The sequence below is a fragment of the Phyllobates terribilis genome, unplaced genomic scaffold (genome assembly GCF_046119375.1).
Source record: "Phyllobates terribilis strain yellow unplaced genomic scaffold, ASM4611937v1 Scaffold_17__1_contigs__length_24005725, whole genome shotgun sequence".
Classification (NCBI taxonomy): Eukaryota; Metazoa; Chordata; class Amphibia; order Anura; family Dendrobatidae; genus Phyllobates; species Phyllobates terribilis.
Genome location: NW_027362777.1, coordinates 1,229,473 through 1,251,558, shown reverse-complemented (window position 1 = coordinate 1,251,558; position 22,086 = coordinate 1,229,473). Strand labels below are relative to the sequence as shown.

The 22,086-nt window shown below is 41.5% G+C and overlaps 2 protein-coding genes across 2 annotated transcripts in view; one reads left to right on the top strand and one right to left on the bottom strand.

The window, feature by feature from the left end:
• Positions 1–5,151, top strand: part of LOC141176174 (uncharacterized) — a 39,047-nt gene extending 33,896 nt beyond the window's left edge. Inside the window, exon 3 of the mRNA XM_073660169.1 lies at positions 3,995–5,151. Within this exon, the coding sequence (XP_073516270.1) occupies positions 3,995–4,863 (869 nt within the window). The 3' untranslated portion in view covers positions 4,864–5,151. The remainder of the gene's footprint in view (positions 1–3,994) is intronic.
• A 13,632-nt stretch (positions 5,152–18,783) lies between these two features.
• The window catches only part of LOC141176173 (uncharacterized), a 46,912-nt gene continuing 43,609 nt past the window's right edge, over positions 18,784–22,086 (bottom strand). Inside the window, exon 2 of the mRNA XM_073660168.1 lies at positions 18,784–20,876. Coding sequence (XP_073516269.1) covers positions 19,273–20,876 — 1,604 coding nt within the window. The 3' untranslated portion in view covers positions 18,784–19,272. The remainder of the gene's footprint in view (positions 20,877–22,086) is intronic.

Genomic DNA, 22,086 nt, shown 5'->3' with positions numbered 1-22,086 from the left:
TTTGCACACACTGCAGCCGGGATTTTCGTCAACTCCTCCATACAGATCTTCTCCAGATGTTTCAGGTTCGGGGCTGTCGCTGGGCAACATTGAGTTTCAGCTCCCTCCAAAGATTTTCTATTGGGTTCAGGTTTGGAGACTGGCTAGGCCCTCCAGGACCTGAAATGTTTCTTACGGAGCCACTCCTTAGTTGCCCTGACTGTGTGTTTCGGGTCTTTGTCATGCTCGAAGACCCAGCCATGACCCATCTTCAGTGCTCTTACTGAGGGAAGGTTATTGGCCAAAATCTCGCAATACATGAACCCTTTGCAGAAAAGCATTCCCAAAGTATGATGTTTCCCCTACCATGCTTCACAGTTGGGACGGTGTTCTGGGGGTTGTACTCATTCTTCTTCCTCCAAACATTGAGAGTGGAGTTGATACCAAAAAGTTCTATTTTGGTTTCATCTGACCACATGACCTTCTCCCATGCCTCCTCTGGATCATCCAAATGGTCATTGGCGAACTTCAAACTGGCCTGGACATGTGCTGGCGTGAGCAATGGGACCTTGGGAGTGCTTCAGGATTTTAATCCATGACGGCGAGGTGTTACTAACGGTAATGTTTGAGACTCTGGTCCCAGCTCTCTTCAGGTCATTGACCAGATCCTCCTGTGTAGTTCTGGGCTGATTATGACCTTTCTCAGAATCATCCTTACCGCACGAGGCGAGATGAAGCCTGCATGGAGCCTGTGAAGAAACAGGGTCTTTCGTGGGCATAAATCTACTCAGACAACACAGGGTGAGGGTAAAACAGTGTGGCAATACTTTATTGAACCACCAAATGGACAATAAACCCATAGAACAGTCCCAGCAAATACCTAAGATGGCACAACATTACACAGTCTCACCCTTCTGCTGGCCCGCCTGGGATAGAACAGCTGCAACTTTTGGACTTCCAAGGCTAATTACCTCAACCAGAGGCTCCCCGCTTTTGGCGGGCCCCCACAGAGAGAAGGTATCGACAAGCTTAGGAAGCTGACAGTCCATCGAGGTACAAGGCCAGGAGACCCAAGGGTCCCACCCTGGCCTCTCCAAGAGTTTCCATGGGGCCAGATGACCAGCTGGTCTCAATCTGGCTTCTCAGATAGAATGTCTCCATGGGTTCCAGGCTACCGGAGGGTCCCACCTGGCAACCCCAAACAACATATCCAAGGGGCCAGGTGACTTCATCGTCCCAACCTGGTCTCTCCAAATGTTTCCATGGGCTCTCTGATGGTCAATGGAGCAGATACGTATCTTTCCAGTCAGGGCCATATACCCTTAGGCTGGAATCTTGTAGAATACAAATCTGTGTCTCTTTGAATAAACTGATGCTACCAAGCTGATGGTCTGAAGAGAGTCTGATCTTTGATTCTACTTGTAAAGTCTCTTTCAATTCTGCCTGCTACAGAGGCATGGGTTCTTTAAATAGTTCACATTTGTTCTTTCAAGTACACATCCACAGGGCAATCACCCACACAGCCGACATAGCAGGGGGGGGGGGGGGTGGTTCTTTAAATCAACATCTAGCTGGCTTTAGTATAATATGCAATTAGTATAGTAACAAACGTCATTGTTTCAGAACCAAGAGAAGACAACATTCAGCGTTATACAAATACTGGTCTGTTCTTCTTGACCTACCAAAGAAACACACACAAGTTTTAAAGTCAACACAAACACAATAGTGCATTTCTCTTGGCTTAACAAATCTAGACGTATGGCTGATTAAGATAAGCTGTGTCGTCACAGAGCCTCAGACAAGAAGATTGACGGTCATCTTGTGTTTCTTCCATTTCCTATTAATTGCACTAACAGTTGTCTTCTCAACAAGCTGCTTGCCTATTGTCGCGGAGCCTATCCCTACCTTGTGTAGGTCTAAAATTTTGTCCTTGGTGTCCTTAGACATCTGTTTGGTCTTGGCCATGGTGGAGAGGTTGGAGTGATATTGATTATGTGTGGATAGGTGTCTTGTATAGATGTAATGAGTTCAAACAAGTGCAATTAGAACAGGTAGGAGTGCAGAGTAGGAGGGCTTCTTAAAGAAAAACCAACAGGTCTATGAGAGACAGAATTCTTGCTGGTTAGTAGATGATCAAATACTTATTTCATGCACTAAACCTACTCAAATAAATAATGACTAAACAGAAAAATGTATTTAAAATATAACATTTTTTAATTTTTATTAATATAAATGATAAAACCAAAAAAGGAAGGGATTACAAGGAGAAAACTATATATATGGGGTATAGCATGTAGATGACAATGAATGGTTAATCCTAAATATATGATAACGTGCATAGATATAATAAATAAATGTAGCAACCAATAATCTATATAAAATATAAATAAATTCTTAATTAAATCCCAGTGGATATATAAATAAAAGTTCTATACTAGATACATTATATGCAAAAATAAATATAACATATAAGTAAGGATAAATACCATATGGTCAAGGCCCCACAACCTCCCAAGGGGACCAATTTATTTATTTATATTTTATATAGATTATTGGCTGCTACACTTATCGTATTTTTCAGACTAAAAGAAGCACCAGACCATAGGACGCACCTAGGTTTTAGAGTAGCAAAATAGAAAAAAAAATTAAGCAAAAATTGTGGTCATGATGCATTATTTTAGGGGAAGGGGGTCTGCTGCTGACACTGTTAAAGGGGTAATGTCCCCCAATTCTTTTAATATCCCCATCCTGGTATATATGCCCCCCTCCTTCCTGTTATATGTGGCCCCCATCCCCATATGCATGGCACCCCTCATCCCCATCCTGGTATGAATGGCACTCCTTGATCCCCATCCTGGTATGCAAGGCACCTCCTGATCCCCATCCTGGTATGAATGGCACTCCTTGATCCCCATCCTGGTATGCAAGGCACCTCCTGATCCCCATCCTGGTATGCTTGGCATCCCCTGATCCCCAATCCTGGTATGCATGGCACCCCCTGATCCCCATCCTGGTATGCTTGGCACCCCCCGATCCCCATCCTGGTATGCTTGGCACCCCCTCCCTGATCCCCATCCTGGTATGCATGGCACCCCCTGATCCCCATGCTGGTAATGCCTGGCCCCCCTCATCTCCATTCTGGTAATGCATGCCCTCCCTGATCCCCATCCTGGTAATGCATGCCCCCCCTGATCCCTGCCCTGGTAATGCATGGCCACCTCTGGTCCCCATACTGGTAAAACATGGCGTCCCGCTCTGCTGCCGACACTCACTGTGTGCGCCTCTCATGGCAGGGGGCGCATGGCGTCCCTGTCATGTACCCTCACACTGAGATGCTGTGCCGGAATAGTCACTGCTCCCCATGCTGGGACTGTGTGTGTTGAGAGCAGTGACCATTCACTCTCCATAACAGCGTACACACTGTAGCTGCAGTGCGGCTCCTGCTGTGCTCGGAGGTCTGTGTGCCCACTATTAAAAACCATGATTATTCACTACAATCCAGGAGAGTGGGTAGTAGTGAATATTCATGGTCTTTAATAGTAGGCACACTGACCGCCGAGCACAGCAGGAGCTGTGCTGTGGCTACAGTGTTCGCGCTATTAAGGAAGATGAATATTCATTGCTCTCCACGCCCTAGGGTGTATTTGTAGAGTATCTGAGCCACTAATAATGTGGAAACCTTTGTTTTTCCACTGACAGATGATGGACCTGAGTGGGGACTTTTTTTTTCGTGAGATGAGTAGAAGCTTTTCTTGTTATTATTTTCACCTATATAACACTGTTTGGTGGCTTTTATTCCATATTTGGGAGGCAGAATCAGTTGAACACCACGGTCAACTGCTTCATGCTATGAGGTTTTCTATTAGACTGTGAACTGTCATTGTCTTGGTGAATAATTAAATTTTTTTACATAAATTCCCATTTTTACAGACAGTTTAAGTAGAAATGTTCAAAAATATAAAATTCAAGGATATTTTATTCAAAAATAATAATTAGTTTTTTTTTTTCTTGGCAGATGACTGTACCAGGAGATCAGAGGGACAGCTGACATCTCCAGTTTTCAAATCAAATGGTCTTGAGATCCCAGATGTAATTGAAGTGAATGCCATTACTCCAGATATACCATCATCCCTTCACAGCAAAGATCTGTCATCTGATCCTATCAAACAGGTCCTGTCTTCTGATTCATTACCGACCACTATGGAAAATCAAAGTCACAAAATAAGCATTAAAAAACGAACTGCTCCTAATGCAAAGAAGCCATTTTCACATTCAGAAAATGGAAATAGTGTTTCCGTTGAAAAGTATATTCTTAAACATCAAAAAATTCACTCAGCAGGGAATAGATTTTTTTGTTTCAAATGTGGGAAATGTTTTAACCAGAAATCAGGTCTTGTTAATCACCAGAGAACTCACACAGGGGAGAAGCCATTTTCATGTTCAGAATGTGGGAAATGTTTTGCAGAGAAATCAAGTCTTATCAGACATCAGAGAATACACACAGGAGAGAAGCCTTTTTCCTGTTCAGAATGTGGGAAATGTTTTTTATGGAAATCAAATCTTGTTAATCACCGGAGAAGTCACACAGGGGAGAAGCCTTTTTCCTGTTCAGAATGTGGGAAAAGTTTTCATCACAAAGCAGATCTTGTTACACACCAGAGAACTCACACTGGGGAGAAGCCTTTTTCTTGTTCAGAATGTGGGAAATGTTTTAACCGGAAATCAGTTTTTGTTAAGCACCAGAGAACTCACACAGGGGAAAAGCCTTTTTTCTGTTCAGAATGTGGGAAATATTTTTCACAGAAATCAAATCTTGTCACGCACCAGAAAATTCACACAGGGGAGAAGTCTTTTTTCCTGTTCAGAATGTGGGAAATATTTTAATCATAAATGTAATCTCATTAAACACCAAAGAACTCACACAGGGGAGATGCCTTTTTTTTGTTCAGAATGTAGGATATGTTTTAACCAGAAATCATATTTTGTTAGACACCAGAGAACCCACACAGGGGAGAAGCCTTTTTCACGTTCAGAATGTTGAAAATGTTTTGTGAAGAAATCATCTTTTCTTAGTCACCAGAGCAGTCACACAGGCAGAAGTCTTTTTCATGTTCTTAATGTGAGAAATAATTTATACGGAAATCAACTCTAAATAAATATCAGCCTAATAAACATCAGAGTGTCACAATTTCTCTGCTTAGTGTGTCTCGGATGCTGTGACTGACAGCTCAGTCATGCCATGTGGTGCAGGGGTGTGCTGAGTTGTCGGTGTTTTGATGGACAGCTCAGCCATCCAATCCGAGTCTTGAGAGGTGTTGAGCTTCTTTCAGATGTTCCCTGTTCCAGGTGATTACCCAGTAACTTAGCTGAGTCTCAGACCTCTGCTAGACATAGCATCTGCTCGGTTGTTTGCCTTGTAATTCTGTGCTCTGTTTGTTGGTCTTTTGCTGTATGACTTTAAACCTCGTTCTGACCATCCATTTGCCTAGCCCCTTTGCTCTGATCTGCTATCTTCCTGGTATTATGACCTCAGATCATGACTTGACTTCGCCTGTCTTTTCTCTTTTGTTTTCTAAGTGCTCTCTTGGTATCTGACCCCGGTATGTTTGACTAATCTGCCTCACAGCCTGTCCATGAGTGGTGACTAGCATCACATTATATCCAATAATGGATCCAATTCCTACACTCTGTGATCAGGCAGCGAATCTGACCCAGATGATCCAGGATCTGGCCAGGAAATACTACAAGCTAGGATCTTCACAGTCCCAGCTGCAGGGTCAGTTTTCTAGTACTATGAGTGCTTCCCAAAGCTCTCCGCTACCGACTGTAGTTATAACTGTGGTACCTGCTGACGTGCAGTTGGTTTCCTGAAACAGTAGTATGTGGAAAGGAACGAAAAGTGGAAAATCCGCGCTGCTGGAAGATGACAGTTAATCCAGGTCCACACTAGAAAAACATGCTTTATTTTATTGTCTATCCGTGTCAAAGTAATATACTTCCTCCTCAGGGCAAAAAACATATGACAAATGACAGAACACAGCCATATATAGTATATACACTGGTGAATTTGAAAAAATGTGGCGCCAAAAAAGAACACATGATATGTCAAAGTTTAATAATGTAAATAATTTAAGAAGAAATGATGATAAAAGCTTTCAAAATTACATATTTTTATTTTCTCAATTTCATTTATCTTGTAAACAATAATAAAATACACATTTCTGGTGATAAATTTAATCTAAATATAAATATAGTGTGATGTAAAAATATAGTTATGTAGGTTGGGCAAGAAGTCACAGAACAAAAGTATCGACATTGGCGTGAGCGATGTAATGGAGAAGAGTGAATGAACCAGAGGATTAAAAAGGGGCGATTGGGGTGTATAAAACCATAAATTTATTAAGAAGTGGATTGTAGTGAATAAAAGTGTTTGTCACATTGGAATGTTAGAATATTAATTATTAGACATTATATGGACATATAAAACACATTTTTAATGTTAATGTATAAGAGAAATAAGATACTAAACTAAAGATACTGGCCAAAGAAATCGCTAAGAGAATAGCGTGGGAAAAAATCTATGCTGCTGGGAAAGTCCCTCCGCTGAACTTAGATGAACTCAGCATTCGGGGATAACCCAGCTGTTAGAGTGAGAGGCTGGGTGAAATCGTGACGTAACGTGGGAAAATGTTAGTACAATCTTCCAGAGAAGCCATGAAAGAGGAATAAAGAAGAGATCTTCGAGCAAAATGAATGGCAAAACAAAAAATGAAGCGGGAGTGAGTTCAATTCCCACCCGAAATAACAAATTGAGGTAAACTGTGCAAATATTAAGAAATTATACCATACACAAAAATATAATTATTAAAAATATTTAAGATATATATACAGTATTAAAATATTTAAGAAATATATACAATATATATGTATATGATAAAAATGGTGACTGATAAAAGTAAATCAAGCATAACATGGGGGGCAGCATGGTGGCTCAGTGGTTAGCACTGCAGCGCTGCGGCTCTGGGCTCAAATCCCACCAAGGACAACATCTACAAGGAGTTTGTATGTTCCCCTCGTGTTTGCGTGAGTTTTCTACGGGTTCTCCGGTTTCCTCCCACACTCCAAAGACATACTGATATGGAATGTAGATTGTGAGCCCCAATGGGGACAGCGACGATAATGTCTGTAAAGCGCTGTGGAATTAATGGCGCTATATAAGTTGTAATGTCCTCACAGTACAAGAAATTCAAGAGAGTAGATTTTATCTGTATTTTATTCTTGTCCTTCTTCCTCCAGCACAATGCATTACATGTTTCTCAGCAGACTAGAAACCGAAACTAAAACTCACTTCCAGTCTCTAACTCTCCGGTCACAAGACTTCCTTTTCTTAAAGAGACAGATCTAAACATTATACATTACACACCCCAAGTCATATCGTCCCATTTCTCTTCTATCGATAGACATATTGCAAAGGCCTGGCAAATAGATTATTTCACATTATTACGGAGATTATTCATAAGGATCAATCAGGCTTTATTCCAAACTGGTCCACAGCAATGAATTTACGAAGGCTTTTTCTTCAAAGATCAGATGTAATAATGGGACATAAGGCTATTCTTTCTTTCTCTCTCTTGATGCGGCTAAAGCATTCGATGGCGTAGAATGGAAATACCTGTGGGAGGTTCTTAAAAGGTTTGGGGTGGGTCCCAAATTCCTATCATACATACAGGTTTTGTACTCTGGACCTCAGGCTAAAATAAGAACTAATGGTCTCTTATCGGCTTCAATCGCGTTGGGGAGGGGCACTCGGCAGGGATGCCCCCTGTCTCCCCTCCTTCTCGCGATAGCCATTGAACCTTTGGCCTGTATGTTGATTGCTAGTCCGGATATTGTAGGCTATAAATATGGTATCCTAATGATGACGATTTACTTATATATATATATATACTGTATATACACACACACACACACACACACACACACACACACACACACATATATATATATATATATACATATATATATATATACATATATATATATATACACACACAGTACAGACCAAATTGTACATTCACACTGAAGGCATCAAAACTATGAATTAACACATGTGGAATTATATACTTAACAAAAAAGTGTGAAACAACTGAAAATATGTCTTATATTCTAGGTTCTTCAAAAGTAGCCACCTTTTGCTTTGATGACTGCTTTGCACACTCTTTGCATTCTCTTGATGAGCTTCAAGAGGTAGTCACCGGAAATGGTTTTCACTTCACAGGTGTGCCCTGTCACGTTTAATAAGTGGGATTTCTCGCCTTATAAATGGGGTTGGGACCATCACTTGTGTTGTGCAGAAGTCTGGTGGATACACAGCTGATAGTCCTCCTGAATAGACTGTTAGAATTTGTATTATGGCAAGAGAAAAGCAGCTAAGTAAAGAAAAACGAGTGACCATCATTACTTTAAGAAATGAAGGTCAGTCAGTCTGAAAAATTGGGTAAACTTTGAAAGTGTCCCCAAGTGCAGTTACAAAAACCATCAAGCGCTACAAAGAAACTGGCTCACATGAGGACCGCCCCAGGAAAGGAAAACAAAGAGTCACCTCTGCTTCTGAGGATAAGTTTATCCGAGTCATCAGCCTCAGAAATCGCAGGTTAACAGCAGCTCAGATTAGAGACCAGGTCAATGGCACCCAGAGTTCTAGCAGCAGACACATCTCTTCAACAACTGTTAAGAGGAGACTTTGTGCAGCAGGCCTTCATAGTAAAATAGCTGCTAGGAAACCACTGCTAAGGACAGGCAACAAGCAGAAGAGACTTGTTTGGGCTAAAGAACACAAGGAATGGACATTAGACCAGTGGAAATCTGCTTTGGTCTGATGAGTCCAAATTTGAGATCTTTGGTTCTAACCACCGTGTCTTTGTGCGACGCAGAAAAGGTGAACGGATGGACTCTACATGCCTGGTCCCCACCGTGAAGCATGGAGGAGGAGGTGTGATGGTGTGGGGGTGCTTTGCTGGTGACACTGTTGGGTATTTATTCAAAATTTAAGGCATACTGAACCAGCATGGCTACCACAGAATCTTGCAGCGGCATGCTATTCCATCCGGTTTGTGTTTAGTTGGACCATCATTTATTTTTCAACAGGACAATGACCCCAAACACACCTCCAGGCTGTGTAAGGGCTATTTAACCAAGAAGGAGAGTGATGGGGTGCTACGCCAGATGACCTGGCCTCCACAGTCACCAGACCTGAACCCAATCGAGATGGTTTGGGGTGAGCTGGACCGCAGAGTGAAGGCAAAAGGGCCAACAAGTGCTAAGCATCTCTGGGAACTCCTTCAAGATTGTTGGAAGACCATTTCCGGTGACTAGATGTGTCTGCTGCTAGAACTCTGTGTGGCATTGACTTGGTCTCTAATCTGAGCTGCTGTTAACCTGAGATTTCTGAGGCTGTTGACTCGGATAAACTTATCCTCAGAAGCAGAGGTGACTCTTGGTCTTCCTTTTCTGGAGCGGTCCTCATGTGAGCCAGTTTCTTTGTAGCGCTTGCTGGTTTTTGCAACTGCACTTGGGGACACTTTCAAAGTTTGCTCAATTTTTCTTACTGACTGACCTTCATTTCTTAAAGTAATGATGGCCACTCATTTTTCTTTACTTAGAATTTGTATTATAGCAAGAAAAAAGCAGCTAAGAGTCTATTCAGTAGGACTATCAGCTGTGTATCCACCTGACTTCTGCAGAACACAACTGATGGTCCCAACCCCATTTATAAGGCAAGAAATCCCACTTATTAAACGTGACAAGGCACACCTGTAAAGTGAAAACATTTCCGGTGACTACCTCTTCAAGCTCATCAAGAGAATGCCAAGAGTATTCAAAGCAGTTTTCAAAGCAAAAGGTGGCTACTTTGAAGAACCTAGAATATAAGACATATTTTCAGTTGTTTCACACTTTTTTGTTAAGTATATAATTCCACATGTGTCATAGTTTTGATGCCTTCAGTGTGAATGTACAATTTTCATAGTCATGAAAATAAAGAAAAATCTTTAAATGAGAAAGTGTGTCCAAACTTTTGGTCTGTACTGTATATATATATATATATATATATATATATATATATATATATATATATATATATATATATATATATATATACACACACACACACACAGACACAGTTGAAACCAGAAGTTTACATACACTATATAAAAAGACACATATGCATGTTTTTCTCAATATCTGAGATGAAATCAGAATAAACATTTCCCGTTTTAGGTCAATTAGTTTAAATTTGCCAAATGCCAGAACAATGAGAGAGAGAATGTTTTAAGGCATTTTTATTGCTTACTGCAAAAGTTTCCATACACTACGATTACTATACCTTTAAATAATTTTGGACTGCCCATATGATGATGTCATGTGTTTTGAAGCTTCTGATTTTTTTTTCTGAGCTTTTTGGCAGCATCTGTGTTAATTAGAAACACACCTGTGGATGTATTTTAATGCACATCTGAAACACACTGCTTCTTTGTGTACCATCATGGAAAAGTCTAAAGAAATCAGCCAAGATATCAGGAAGAGAATTGTGGATTACAAATTGTGGGTACAATTTCATGATACCTGAAGCTGCCTCGTTCATCTGTACAAACAATTATACGCAAGTACAAACAAAAATGGAATGTCAAGCCTTCATACCACTCAGGAAGGAGATGGGTTCTGTGTACCAGAGATGAACGTGCATTGGTCTGACATGTGCATATCAACCCAAGGACAAAAGCAAGAGACCTTGTGAAGATGATGGCGGAAGCTGATAAGATTGTGTAAATATCCACAGTGAAACGAGTACTGTATCAACATGGGCCGAAAGGCTACTCTGCCATTACTCAAGAAAAGGAAGAAACCATTACTCAAAAAAAAAACATAAAAAAGCCAGATTAATGTTTGCACATGCACACAGGAACAAAGAGCTTAATTTTTGGAGACATATTCTGTGGTCTGATGAAACTAAAATTGAACTTTTTGGGCATACTGACCATCGTTACCTTTTGAGGAAAAAGGGAGAAGCTTGGAAGCCTAAGAACACCATCCCAACTGTGAAACACGGGGGTGACAGCATCTTGTTGTTGAGTTGTTTTGCTGCAGGAGGGACTGATGCACTTCACAAAATAGATGGCATCATGAGAAAAGAAGATTATGTGGCAATACTGAAGCAACATCTCAAGACATTAGCCAGGAAGTTAAAGCTTGGGCGGAAATGGGTCTTCCAAATAGACAATGACCTGAAGCATACTGCCAAAATGGTAAGAAAGTGGCTTAAGGATAACAAAGTCAATGTTTTGGAGTGGCCATCACAAAGCCCTGATCTCAGTCCTATTGAAAAGGCAGATGCGAGCAAGGCGACCTACAATCCTGGATCAGTTACACCAGTTTTGTCAGGAGGAATCGGCCCAAATTCCGAACAACTATTCTGAAAAGCTTGTGGAAGGATATCCCAAACGTTTGACCCAAGTCATTCAGTTTAAGGGCAATGGTACCAAATACTAATGAAATATATGTAAACTTTTGACTTTGGAGTAAGTAATAAAAATGCCTTAAAACATTCTCTCTCTCATTATTCTGGCATTTGGAAAATATTAAAAATTATGGTAATCCTAATTGACCTAACACGGGAAAGGTTTATTCTGATTTCATCTCAGATATTGAGAAAAACATGCTGATGTGTCTTTTTATATAGTGTATGTAAACTTCTGGTTTCAAACTAATGTGCCTTTGATATCAGCGGTAATTGACAGAGTAACCACAAATAATACTTTTGAACTAGCGGCTGCCATGAGAAATAACACAATGAATAAGTAGGATATTCATTGGTCCTTATGGAACACTCTTAAATGCAAATCAAGATGGACGCCCTTTTGGGTAGAAAATAATACTTTTGTTAAGTTGGTATTAGAGAAGGGAAATACTAAGGGTCGTATTTCTGATATTTACTGAGTCCTTTTAATTCTTATTTAACAATATTTCCTTCTCCAGCTAGACAAAAATGGATGGAGATATAGGTCCAATTTCTGAGGATCAATGAAGAGCGGTATTAGAACTGGTTCCCCAATTATCTTTATATGAGACACAGAGATTTTCCCAGATCATATTAATACATAGGAAATATAAGACGCCTAGATTCCTATGCAACATAGGATACCGGACTGCTTCTGAATGTCCAGGATGTAACATGGATGCTGCGGGCCTATTACATCCGCTATGGGAATGCTGGGAGTTAGGAAAATACTGGAAAGGAGTTCTGTCTATTATAAAGAGGGTATATAAAATAGATATTCAACCAGACCCCAAAAAATGCCTATTAGGTATATTAGAGCAGGGGTTCTCAAACTTTTCAAACAGGGGGCCAGTTCACTGTCCCTTGGACCATTGGAGGGCCGGAATATAGTTTAAAAAAAACTATGAACAAATTCCTATGCACACTGCACATATCTTATTTTAAAGTAAAAAAAAACAAAACGGGAATAAATACAATATTTAAAATGAAGAACAAGTAAAGTTAAATCAACAAACTTACCGGTATGTCAATGGGAACTATGGGCCAGCTTTTGGCTAATGAGATGGTCAATGTCCGGTTCCATATTTGTCACTGCTAGTCGTAACAAGTGATGCAAGTGTGCATCAGTTAGTCTGGATCTGGTTGGAGATTTCACATGTTTCATTCTGGAAAAAGTCTGTTCACAGACATAAGTGCTGCCAAAGATGGTTGCCATTTTGAGTGCAAGGTTCCTGAGATTAGGATATGTCTCAGAGGGGAGAGATGCATAGAAATTAGGAAGGCTGCTTGACTTGAATGCATCTTTCAGAGAGTCACAATTCTGCAGTTCAGCCGGTTCCATTTGGTAAATTGTATCCACATTTTCAATGTCACGGAAAAGCTGCATGTCCTGTTCATGGAGATGAAGCTCTTTAAATCTACATTGGAACTCCTTTTGTAACTTTTCCAGTGAATCCACATGTTTTGTTTGGGAATGCCACCAATGGTTTTTCCGCTAACATATTTTGGGTTGTGGGGAGATGGCAGAAATTTTCCTCCTTCACTTCTTTGATGAGGAGGCCTAATTTTACTTCAAATGCTTTCACATGTGATTGCATATCACAGAGGAGCTTCCCCTTTCCTTAAAGTTGCACATTGAAACTGTTAAGTAACTCGGTTACATCTGTCAGAAAGGCAAGGTGCCATTTCCATTCCGCATCATTGAGCTCCGGTACTTCTTTGTTTTTTGAAAGCAGAAAAGCTGTAATCTGTGGAAGTAAGTCATAGAAATGTCTCAAAACTCTCCCACGACTCAGCCAACGCACTTCTGTGTGGTGCAGAACATCTTCATAGGCAACATTTAGCTCAGACAGAAATTCCTGAAATTGTCTGTGGTTTAATGCATTAGCTCTAATGAAATTAACACAAGATACCACAATTTTCCTAACAGAGTCCCACTCCAGTGATTTACTACACAGCGCCTGTTGGTGGATGAGGCAGTATTGGATGAGAATGGTCATGTTTGTCCATCTCTTGGTTAATGCGAGCAATTACTCCTTCCTTAGACCCCACCATGCTAGGAGCACCATCAGTTGTCACACTGGCTAGTTTAGCCCAGTCCAGCTCCACACCATTTACAGTTTGGCAAACCTTTTCATAGATATCCTCTCCTGTAGTTCTTCCTTTCATGCCTTGCAGTGCAGCAAGCTCTTCTGTGACTTCGAAACAGTCATTCGTCCCACGAATAAAAATTAGAAGTTGTGCAGAATCACGAATATCATTACTTTCGTTGAGTGCCAAGGAAAAATAGGAAAGTGTTTTTGCAGAGTTTTGCAAATGCTGAAGCAAATTGTCTCCCATTTCTTCAATCCTTCGTGTAATGGTAGGTCCTGAAAGACTCACTGTACTAAATAATTCGGCCTTCTCTGGACACATCTCTTTGGCAACAGAAAGAAGGCATTCTGTAACAAATCCTCCCTCCAGGAATGGTCGGCCAGTGCCCGCTATGAGCTTGGCAACTTGAAAACTTACTCGCAGTGATGAAATATTTAGCTGCTTCTGCTTCACAGAAGTATTTTGCCGAGTTGTCAATGTATTTTTCAGTTTTAATATTTTATCCTTTCTCCTTTCTCCGACCAAACAATCATATTTATCTTTATATTGAGTTTGATAGTGTCGAAGCAAATTGTATCCTTAGAACACAGACACTATATTTTGACATATCAAACACTCAGCTCTTTCCTTGTACTGCATGAAAAAGTAATCATAAGTCCACTGTTCTTTGAATATCCTACACTCCGCGTCAATTTTTCTTTTTCTTGATATCATTATTTCCTAGGGATTCCAAATTGCTTTTAGTAAAATACCAATTATATATACAGCGCTACAAAAACATTATACCAGCAATAAAATTGCCCACATAGAGACATACAGACTGCACTGCCCAATAATGCAGTCTGATCAGTGCCCATCAATGAAGCCTTGCCAGTCTATATAATTTCAGCCTCACCAGTGCCCATATTGGTGGAACTCCGCTTTTACCTCAGGCTCAGACTGGTGTGGTGCGAGAGTCCCCAATAGGCAGGTAAATATCCCCAATAGGCAGCATAGGTTCCTAATAGGCAAGTAAAGGTCCCTCTAATAGGCAGCATAGGTCCCCAATAGGCAGGTAAATGTCCCCAATAGGCAGGTAAACGTCCCCAATAGGCAGCATACATTGGTGGCCAAAAGTATTGGCACCCCTGCAATTCTGTCAGATAATACTCAGTTTCTTCCTGAAAATGATTGCAATCACAAATTCTTTGGTATTATTCTCTTCATTTAATTTGCTTGCAAGGAAAAAACACAAAAGAGAATGAAGCAAAAATCAAATCATTGATCATTTCACACAAAACTCCAAAAAAGGGCCGGACAAAAGTATTGGCACCCTCAGCCTAATACTTGGTTGCACAACCTTTAGCCAAAATAACTGCGAACAACCCCTTTCGGTAACCATCAATGAGTTTCTTACAATGCTCTGCTGGAATTGTAGACCATTCTTCTTTGGCAAACTGCTCCAGGTCCCTGATATTTGAAGGGTGCCTTCTCCAAACTGCCATTTTGAGATCTCTCCACAGGTGTTCTATGGGATTCAGGTCTGGACTCATTGCTGGCCACCTTAGAAGTCTCCAGTGCTTTCTCTCAAACCATTTTATAGTGCTTTTGGAAGTGTGTTTTGGGTCATTGTCATGCTGGAAGACCCTTGATCTCTGAGGGAGACCCATCTTTCTCACACTGGGCCCTACATTATGCTGCAAAATTTGTTGGTAGTCTTCAGACTTCATAATGCCATGCACACGGTCAAGCAGTCCAGTGCCAGAGGCAGCAAAGCAACCCCAAAACATCAGGGAACCTCCGCCATGTTTGACTGTAGGGACCGTGTTCTTTTCTTTGAATGCCTCTTTTTTTTCCTGTACACTCTATGTTGATGCTTTTTCCCAAAAAGCTCTACTTTTGCCTCATCTGACCAGAGAACATTCTTCCAAAACGTTTTAGGCTTTCTCAGGTAAGTTTTGGCAAACTCCAGCCTGGCTTTTTTATGTCTCGGGGTAAGAAGTGGGGTTTTCCTGGGTATCCTACCATACAGTCCCTTTTCATTCAGACGCCGATGGATAGTACGGGTTGACACTGTTGTGCCCTCAGACTGCAGGGCAGCTTGAACTTGTTTGGATGTTAGTCGAGGTTCTTTATCCACCATCCGCACAATCTTGCGTTGAAATCTCTCGTCAATTTTTATTTTCCTTCCACATCTAGGGAGGTTAACCACAGTGCCATGGGCTTTAAACTTCTTGATGACACTGCGCACGGAAGACACAGGAACATTCAGGTCTTTGGAGATGGACTTGTAGCCTTGAGATTGCTCATGCTTCCTCACAATTTGGTTTCTCAAGTCCTCAGACAGTTCTTTGGTCTTCTTTCTTTTCTCCATGCTCAATGTGGTACACACAAGGACACAGGTTGAGTCAACTTTAATCCTTGTTAACTGGCTGCAAGTGTGATTTAGTTATTGCCAACACCTGTTAGGTGCCACAGGTAAGTTACAGGTGCTGTTAATTACACGAATTAGAGAAGCATCACATGATTTTTCAAAGGGTACCAATACTTTTGTCCACCCCCTTCTTTAGGTTTGGTGTGGAATTGTATCCAATTTGGCTTTAGGACAATTCTTTTTGTGTTTTTTTCATTGAAGACAAATTAAATGAAGATAATAATACCAAAGAATTTGTGATTGCAATCATTTTCAGGAAGAAACTGAGTATTATCAGACAGAATTGCAGGGGTGCCAATACTTTTGGCCACCACTGTAGGTCCCCAATAGGCAGCATAGGTCCCCAGTAGGCAGGTTATATGTCCCCAATAGGCAGGTAAGTGTCCCCAATAGGCAGGTAAATGTCCCCAATAGGCAAGTAAATGTCCCCAATAGGCAGCATAGGTCCCCAATAGGCAGGTAAATGTTCCCAATAGGCAGCATAGGTCCCCCATAGACAGGTAAATGTCCCCAATTGCAGGTAGACAATAATACCAAAAATAAAATTGCCCACATAGAGACATACAGACTGCACTGCCCATCAATGAAGCCTTGCCAGTCTATATAATTTCAGCCTCACCAGTGCCCATATTGGTGGAACTCCGCTTTTACCTCAGGCTCAGACTGGTGTGGTGTGAGAGTCCCCAACAGGCAAGTAAATGTCCCCAATAGGCAGCATAGGTTCCTAATAGGCAGGTAAAGGTCCCCAATAAGCAGGTAAATGTCCCCAATAGGCAAGTAAATGTCCCCAATAGGCAGCATAGGTTCCTAATACGTAGGTAAATGTTCCCAATAGGCAGCATAGGTCCCCAATAGGCAGGTAAATGTCCCCAATAGGCAGCATAGGTTCCTAATAGGCAAGTAAATGTTCCCAATAGGCAGCATAGGTCCCCAATAGGTAAGTAAATGTCCCCAATGGGCAGGTAAATGTTCCCAATAGGCAGGTAAATGTCCCCAATAGTCAAGTAAATCTCCCCAATAGGCAGGTAAATTTCCCCAATAGGCAGCATAGGTTCCTAATAGGCAGGTAGGCAGCATAGGTCCCCAATAGGCAGGTAAATGTCCCCTATAGGCAGCATAGGTCCCCAATAGGCAGGTAAAAGCCCCCAATAGGCAGGTAAATGTCCCCAATAGGCAGCATAGGTCCCCAATAGGCAGGTAAATGTCCCCAATAGGCAGGTAAATGTTCCCATAGGCAGCATAGGTCCCCAATAGGCAGGTGAATGTCCCCAATAGGCAGCATAGGTCCCCAATAGGCAGGTAAATATCCCCAATAGGCAGCATAGGTCCCCAGTAGGCAGGTAAATATCCCCAATAGGCAGCATAGGTCCTCAATAGGCAGCTAAATGTCCCCAATAGGCAGCATAGGTCCCCAATGGGCAGGTAAATGTCCCCAATAGGCAACATAGGTCCCCAATAGGCAGGTAAATATCCCGAATAGGCAGCATAGGTCCCCAACAGGCAGGTAAATTTCCCCAATAGGCAGGTAAATGTCCCCAATAGGCAGGTAAATGTCCCCAATAGACAGCATAGGTTCCTAATAGGCAGGTAAATGTCCCCAATAGGCAGGTTATATGTCCCCAATAGGCAGGTTATATGTCCCCAATAGGCAGGTTATATGTCCCCAATAGGCAGGTAAATGTTCCCAATAGGCAGGTAAGTGTCTCCAATAGGCAGGTAAATGTCCCCAATAGGCAGGTAAATGTCCCCAATAGGCAGCATAGGGCCGCAATAGGCAGGTAAATGTCCCCAATAGGCAGGTAAATGTCCCTAATAGGCAGCATAGGTCCCCAATAGGCAGGTAAGTGTCACCAATAGGCAGGTAAGTGTCCCCATAGGCAGCATAGGTCCCCAATAGGCAGGTAAATATCCCCAATAGGCAGGATAGGTCCCCAATTGGCAGGTAAATGTCCCTAATAGGCAGCATAGGTCCCCAATAGGCAGGTAAGTGTCACTAATAGGCAGGTAAGTGTCCCCAATAGGCAGGTAAATGTCCCCAATAGGCAACATAGGTCCCTAATAGGCAGGTAAATGTTCCCAATAGGCAGGATAGGTCCCCAATAGGCAGGTAAATATCCCAAATTGGCAGCATAGGTCCCCAATAGGCAGGTAAATATATCCAACAGGCAGCATAGGTCCCCAATAGGCAGGTAAATATCCCCAATAGGCAGCATAGGTCCCCAATAGGCAGCATAGGTCCCCAATAGGCAGGTACATGTCCCCAATAGGCAGGTAAATGTCCCCAATAAGCATGTCAGACCGGATCCAGTGTTAAAAATAAAAAAAAATACCAGTACTCACCCATGTATCCCACTGCTCTGAATAGGCGCCTGCTCGATTCTGTCTACTTCTGGCACAGGCGCGTGACGTCATCATGTCGTCTGTGCTGTATACGGAGGGCAGCAAGTCTTCCGGAGTGGCAGCGCATCGCCTTTACTCGCGGCATCGTCGTTCCGCCCACGATTACAGGGCCCGCCGGCATTGAACTGTCGTCTGCTAAGCAGGACAGGCAGCGGCGGCAAAAACACCCGGCAGGCCGGATAAACCTCCTCGGCGGGCCGCATGTGGCCCGCGGGCCGTAGTTTGAGGACCCCTGTATTAAAGGATGATATGGAATTTGACCCAATTTCAATAGGGATTTCACGTATTTTATTTCAAGCTAGGAAACATATTGCATCCAAATGGATTAACCCCTCACCTCCAGAAATTAGTGAACTAAAAAATAGGATAAATCATATTATCAGATTAGAAAAAGGGGTATATAAAAAACAAGATTTAATGTTTATGGTCGGATACACCTGGAATGACATCAAGGGGGTTATTGTTGGAGAGACCATGACTTATGGGGGAGGGGGGTATTGGCGAGGTCTAATGTTTCATTGTAATGTGTATTGGAATTCCTTAAATGTGGTATGGGTAATATAGCACACCTATATGTGTATAGGATTATAATGTTTATTACAATATTATAGTTATATAAAAGATTTCAAGAATGTGGAATGTTAAGTGTAAGATATAGTAACTGCAAGTTATCAGATGGTAATGGGCAAGCTGAAAGCATATATAGGAGAGATGCATGTATGTCATCCCTATGGTATGTTATCTTATTATTATATGTACTGGTTTCTTGTTTTGTCAAAAAAAAAGATTATGAAAAAAAATCTCAAAAATATATTGGATTAAAAAAAAAAGATTAGGAAAAAGGCTTCTCCACTGTGTGGGTTCTCTGGTGCTTAACCAAAGCTGATTTATGGTTAAAACATTTCCCACATTCTGAACATGAAAAAGGCTTCTCCCCTGTGTGAGTTCTCTGGTGCTTAACCAAAGCTGATTTATCATTAAAACATTTCCCACATTCTGAACATGAAAAAGGCTTCTCCCCTGTGTGAGTTCTCTGATGCGTAATCAAAGCTGATTTATCATTAAAACATTTCCCACATTCTGAACATGAAAAAGGCTTCTCCCCTGTGTGAGTTCTCTGATGCGTAACCAAAGTTGATTTATCATTAAAACATTTCCCACATGCTGAACATGAAAAAGGCTTCTCCCCTGTGTGAGTTCTCTGGTGCTTAACCAAAGCTGATTTATCACGAAAACATTTTCCACATTCTGAACATGAAAAAGGTTTCTCCCCTGTGTGAGTTCTCTGATGCGTAACCAAAGCTGATTTATCATTAAAACATTTCCCACATTCTGAACATGAAAAAGGCTTCTCCCCTGTGTGAGTTCTGTGGTGCTTAACCAAAGCTGATTTGTCACGAAAACATTTCGCACATTCTGAACATGAAAAAGGCTTCTCCCCTGTGTGAATTCTCTGGTGGTTAACCAAAAATGATTTACGGTTAAAACATTTGCCACATTCTGAACATGAAAAAGGCTTCTCCCCTGTGTGAATTCTCTGGTGCTTAACCAAAGCAGATTTAGTGTTAAAACATTTCCCACATTCGGAACATGAAAAAGGCTTCTCCCCTGTGTGAATTATCTGGTGCGTAACCAAAGCAGATTTATCGTAAAAACATTTCCCACATTCTGAACATGAAAAATGCTTCTCCCCTGTGTGAGTTCTCTCATGTTTGATAAGACTTGATTGCTGTACAAAACATTTCCCGCATTCTGAACATGAAAAAGGCTTCTCTCCTTTGTGGGTTCTCTGGTGGATATTAAGATGTGCTTTGTGGTTGAAAAATTTTTCACATTCTGAACAGGTAAAAGGCTTCTTCCCTGTGTGAATTCTCTTGTGATTAACCAAAGCTGATTTATGGTTAAAACATTTCTCACATTCTGAACAGGAAAAGGGCTTCTCCCCTGTGTGGGTTCTCTGGTGGTTATAAAGATGCGCTTTCCGGTTAAAACATTTCCCACATTCTGAACATGAAAAAGGCTTCTCCCCTATGTGAAGTCTCTGGTGCTTGACAAAATCTGATTTGTGGTTAAAACATTTCCCACATTTTGAACAAAAAAATCTATTGTCCGCTGTGTGTATTTTTTGATGTTTAAGAATAGACTTTTCGAGGGTACAACTATTTCCATTTTCTGAACGTGAAAATGACTTCATTCCTTTACGAGCAGTTTGTTTTGTAATGCTTATTTTTTTATTTTGATTTTCCTTAGTAGTCGGTAATGAATCAGAAGACAGGACCTGTTTCATAGGATCAGATGACAGATCTTTGCTGTGAAGGGAAGATGGTATATCTGGAGTAATGGCATTCACTTCAATTGTATCCTGTGGGATTTCAAGATCATCCAATTTAAAAATTGAAGATGTCGGCTGTCCCTCTGATCTCCTGGTACAGTCATCTGCCAAGAAAAAAACAATTATTAATTTTGAATAAAATATCCTTGAAATTTATATTTTTGAACATTTCTACTTAAAACATCTGTAGAAATGACAAGTTATTGACAGAATGACAATTCACAGTCTAATAGAAAACCTCATAGGATGAACCAGTGGAGCGTGGTGTTCAACTGTTTGCTCATTCTGCCTCCAAAATATGGAATAAAAAGCCACCAAACAATGTTATGTAGGCAAAAATGATAACAATAAAAACTTCTTCTCATCCATAAACCAATGCAGCAAAATCCGCTTTCCCAAAGTCAGATCTCCCCCTCACTTCTGAGCCTTGCAGTGCGCCCAAACCACATTTAGCCTCCATGTATTTGGCATTACTATAGTGAGAAGAACCGACATTAATTTACCGTGTGTGTCTCCTGGAGTACAATCTGGGCACTATGTGTTGGGCAATAAAATGACCAATGGGCAATTTTCACTCTCCACCATTCATTGTGTGCTAATTTCCGGAAAGTGCCTGTGGAGTCAAAATACTCACTACTCCTATAGATTAATTCACTGCGGGTTATAATTTCCAAAATGGAGTCACTTTATGGTGATTTCTACTACTCTGGTTTTCTGCCATTTTGTTATATTAAAGAAGTAGTCCAGTACTTTTTTTCAATTTCGCCAATGTATTTAACCTGTGCCCATAAATCTTTTTGTAATTACCTTCTGCTGTCCTTCTTGCCTGTGAGCGGCAATACCGCTGGCCGCCTACAAGCATTACATGACCCCTGGCTGCAGCCGGCTCTTTCTTCCACTGATATCACGTTAAGTGAGGCGTGGCATCAGTGACGTGGTCCCCACGGTGGATGCTGGGCTGTGGGCAGAGTTACCCCGCGCGTCACACCCAGAATCCACCGCGCGCTTTCACAATGAATGAGGAGAGGGAAAGTGCGTGGTGGATGCCGGGTGTGAGGCATGGGGTAACCCCGCCCACAGCCTAGCATTCACCGCGGGGACCATGTCACTGATGTCACGCCTCACGTGATGTCTGTAGGCGGCCAGTGATAGCGTCACTTACAGGCAAGAAGGACAGCAGAAGGTAATTACAAAAAGACTTATGGGCACAGGGTAAATACATTGGGGGACATTGGGGCAATTATAAAAAGTACTGGACAACTTCTTTAAGGTTTCTGTAAATAGTGTGTCCCATCTCCTTTGGGATCTGCTGCC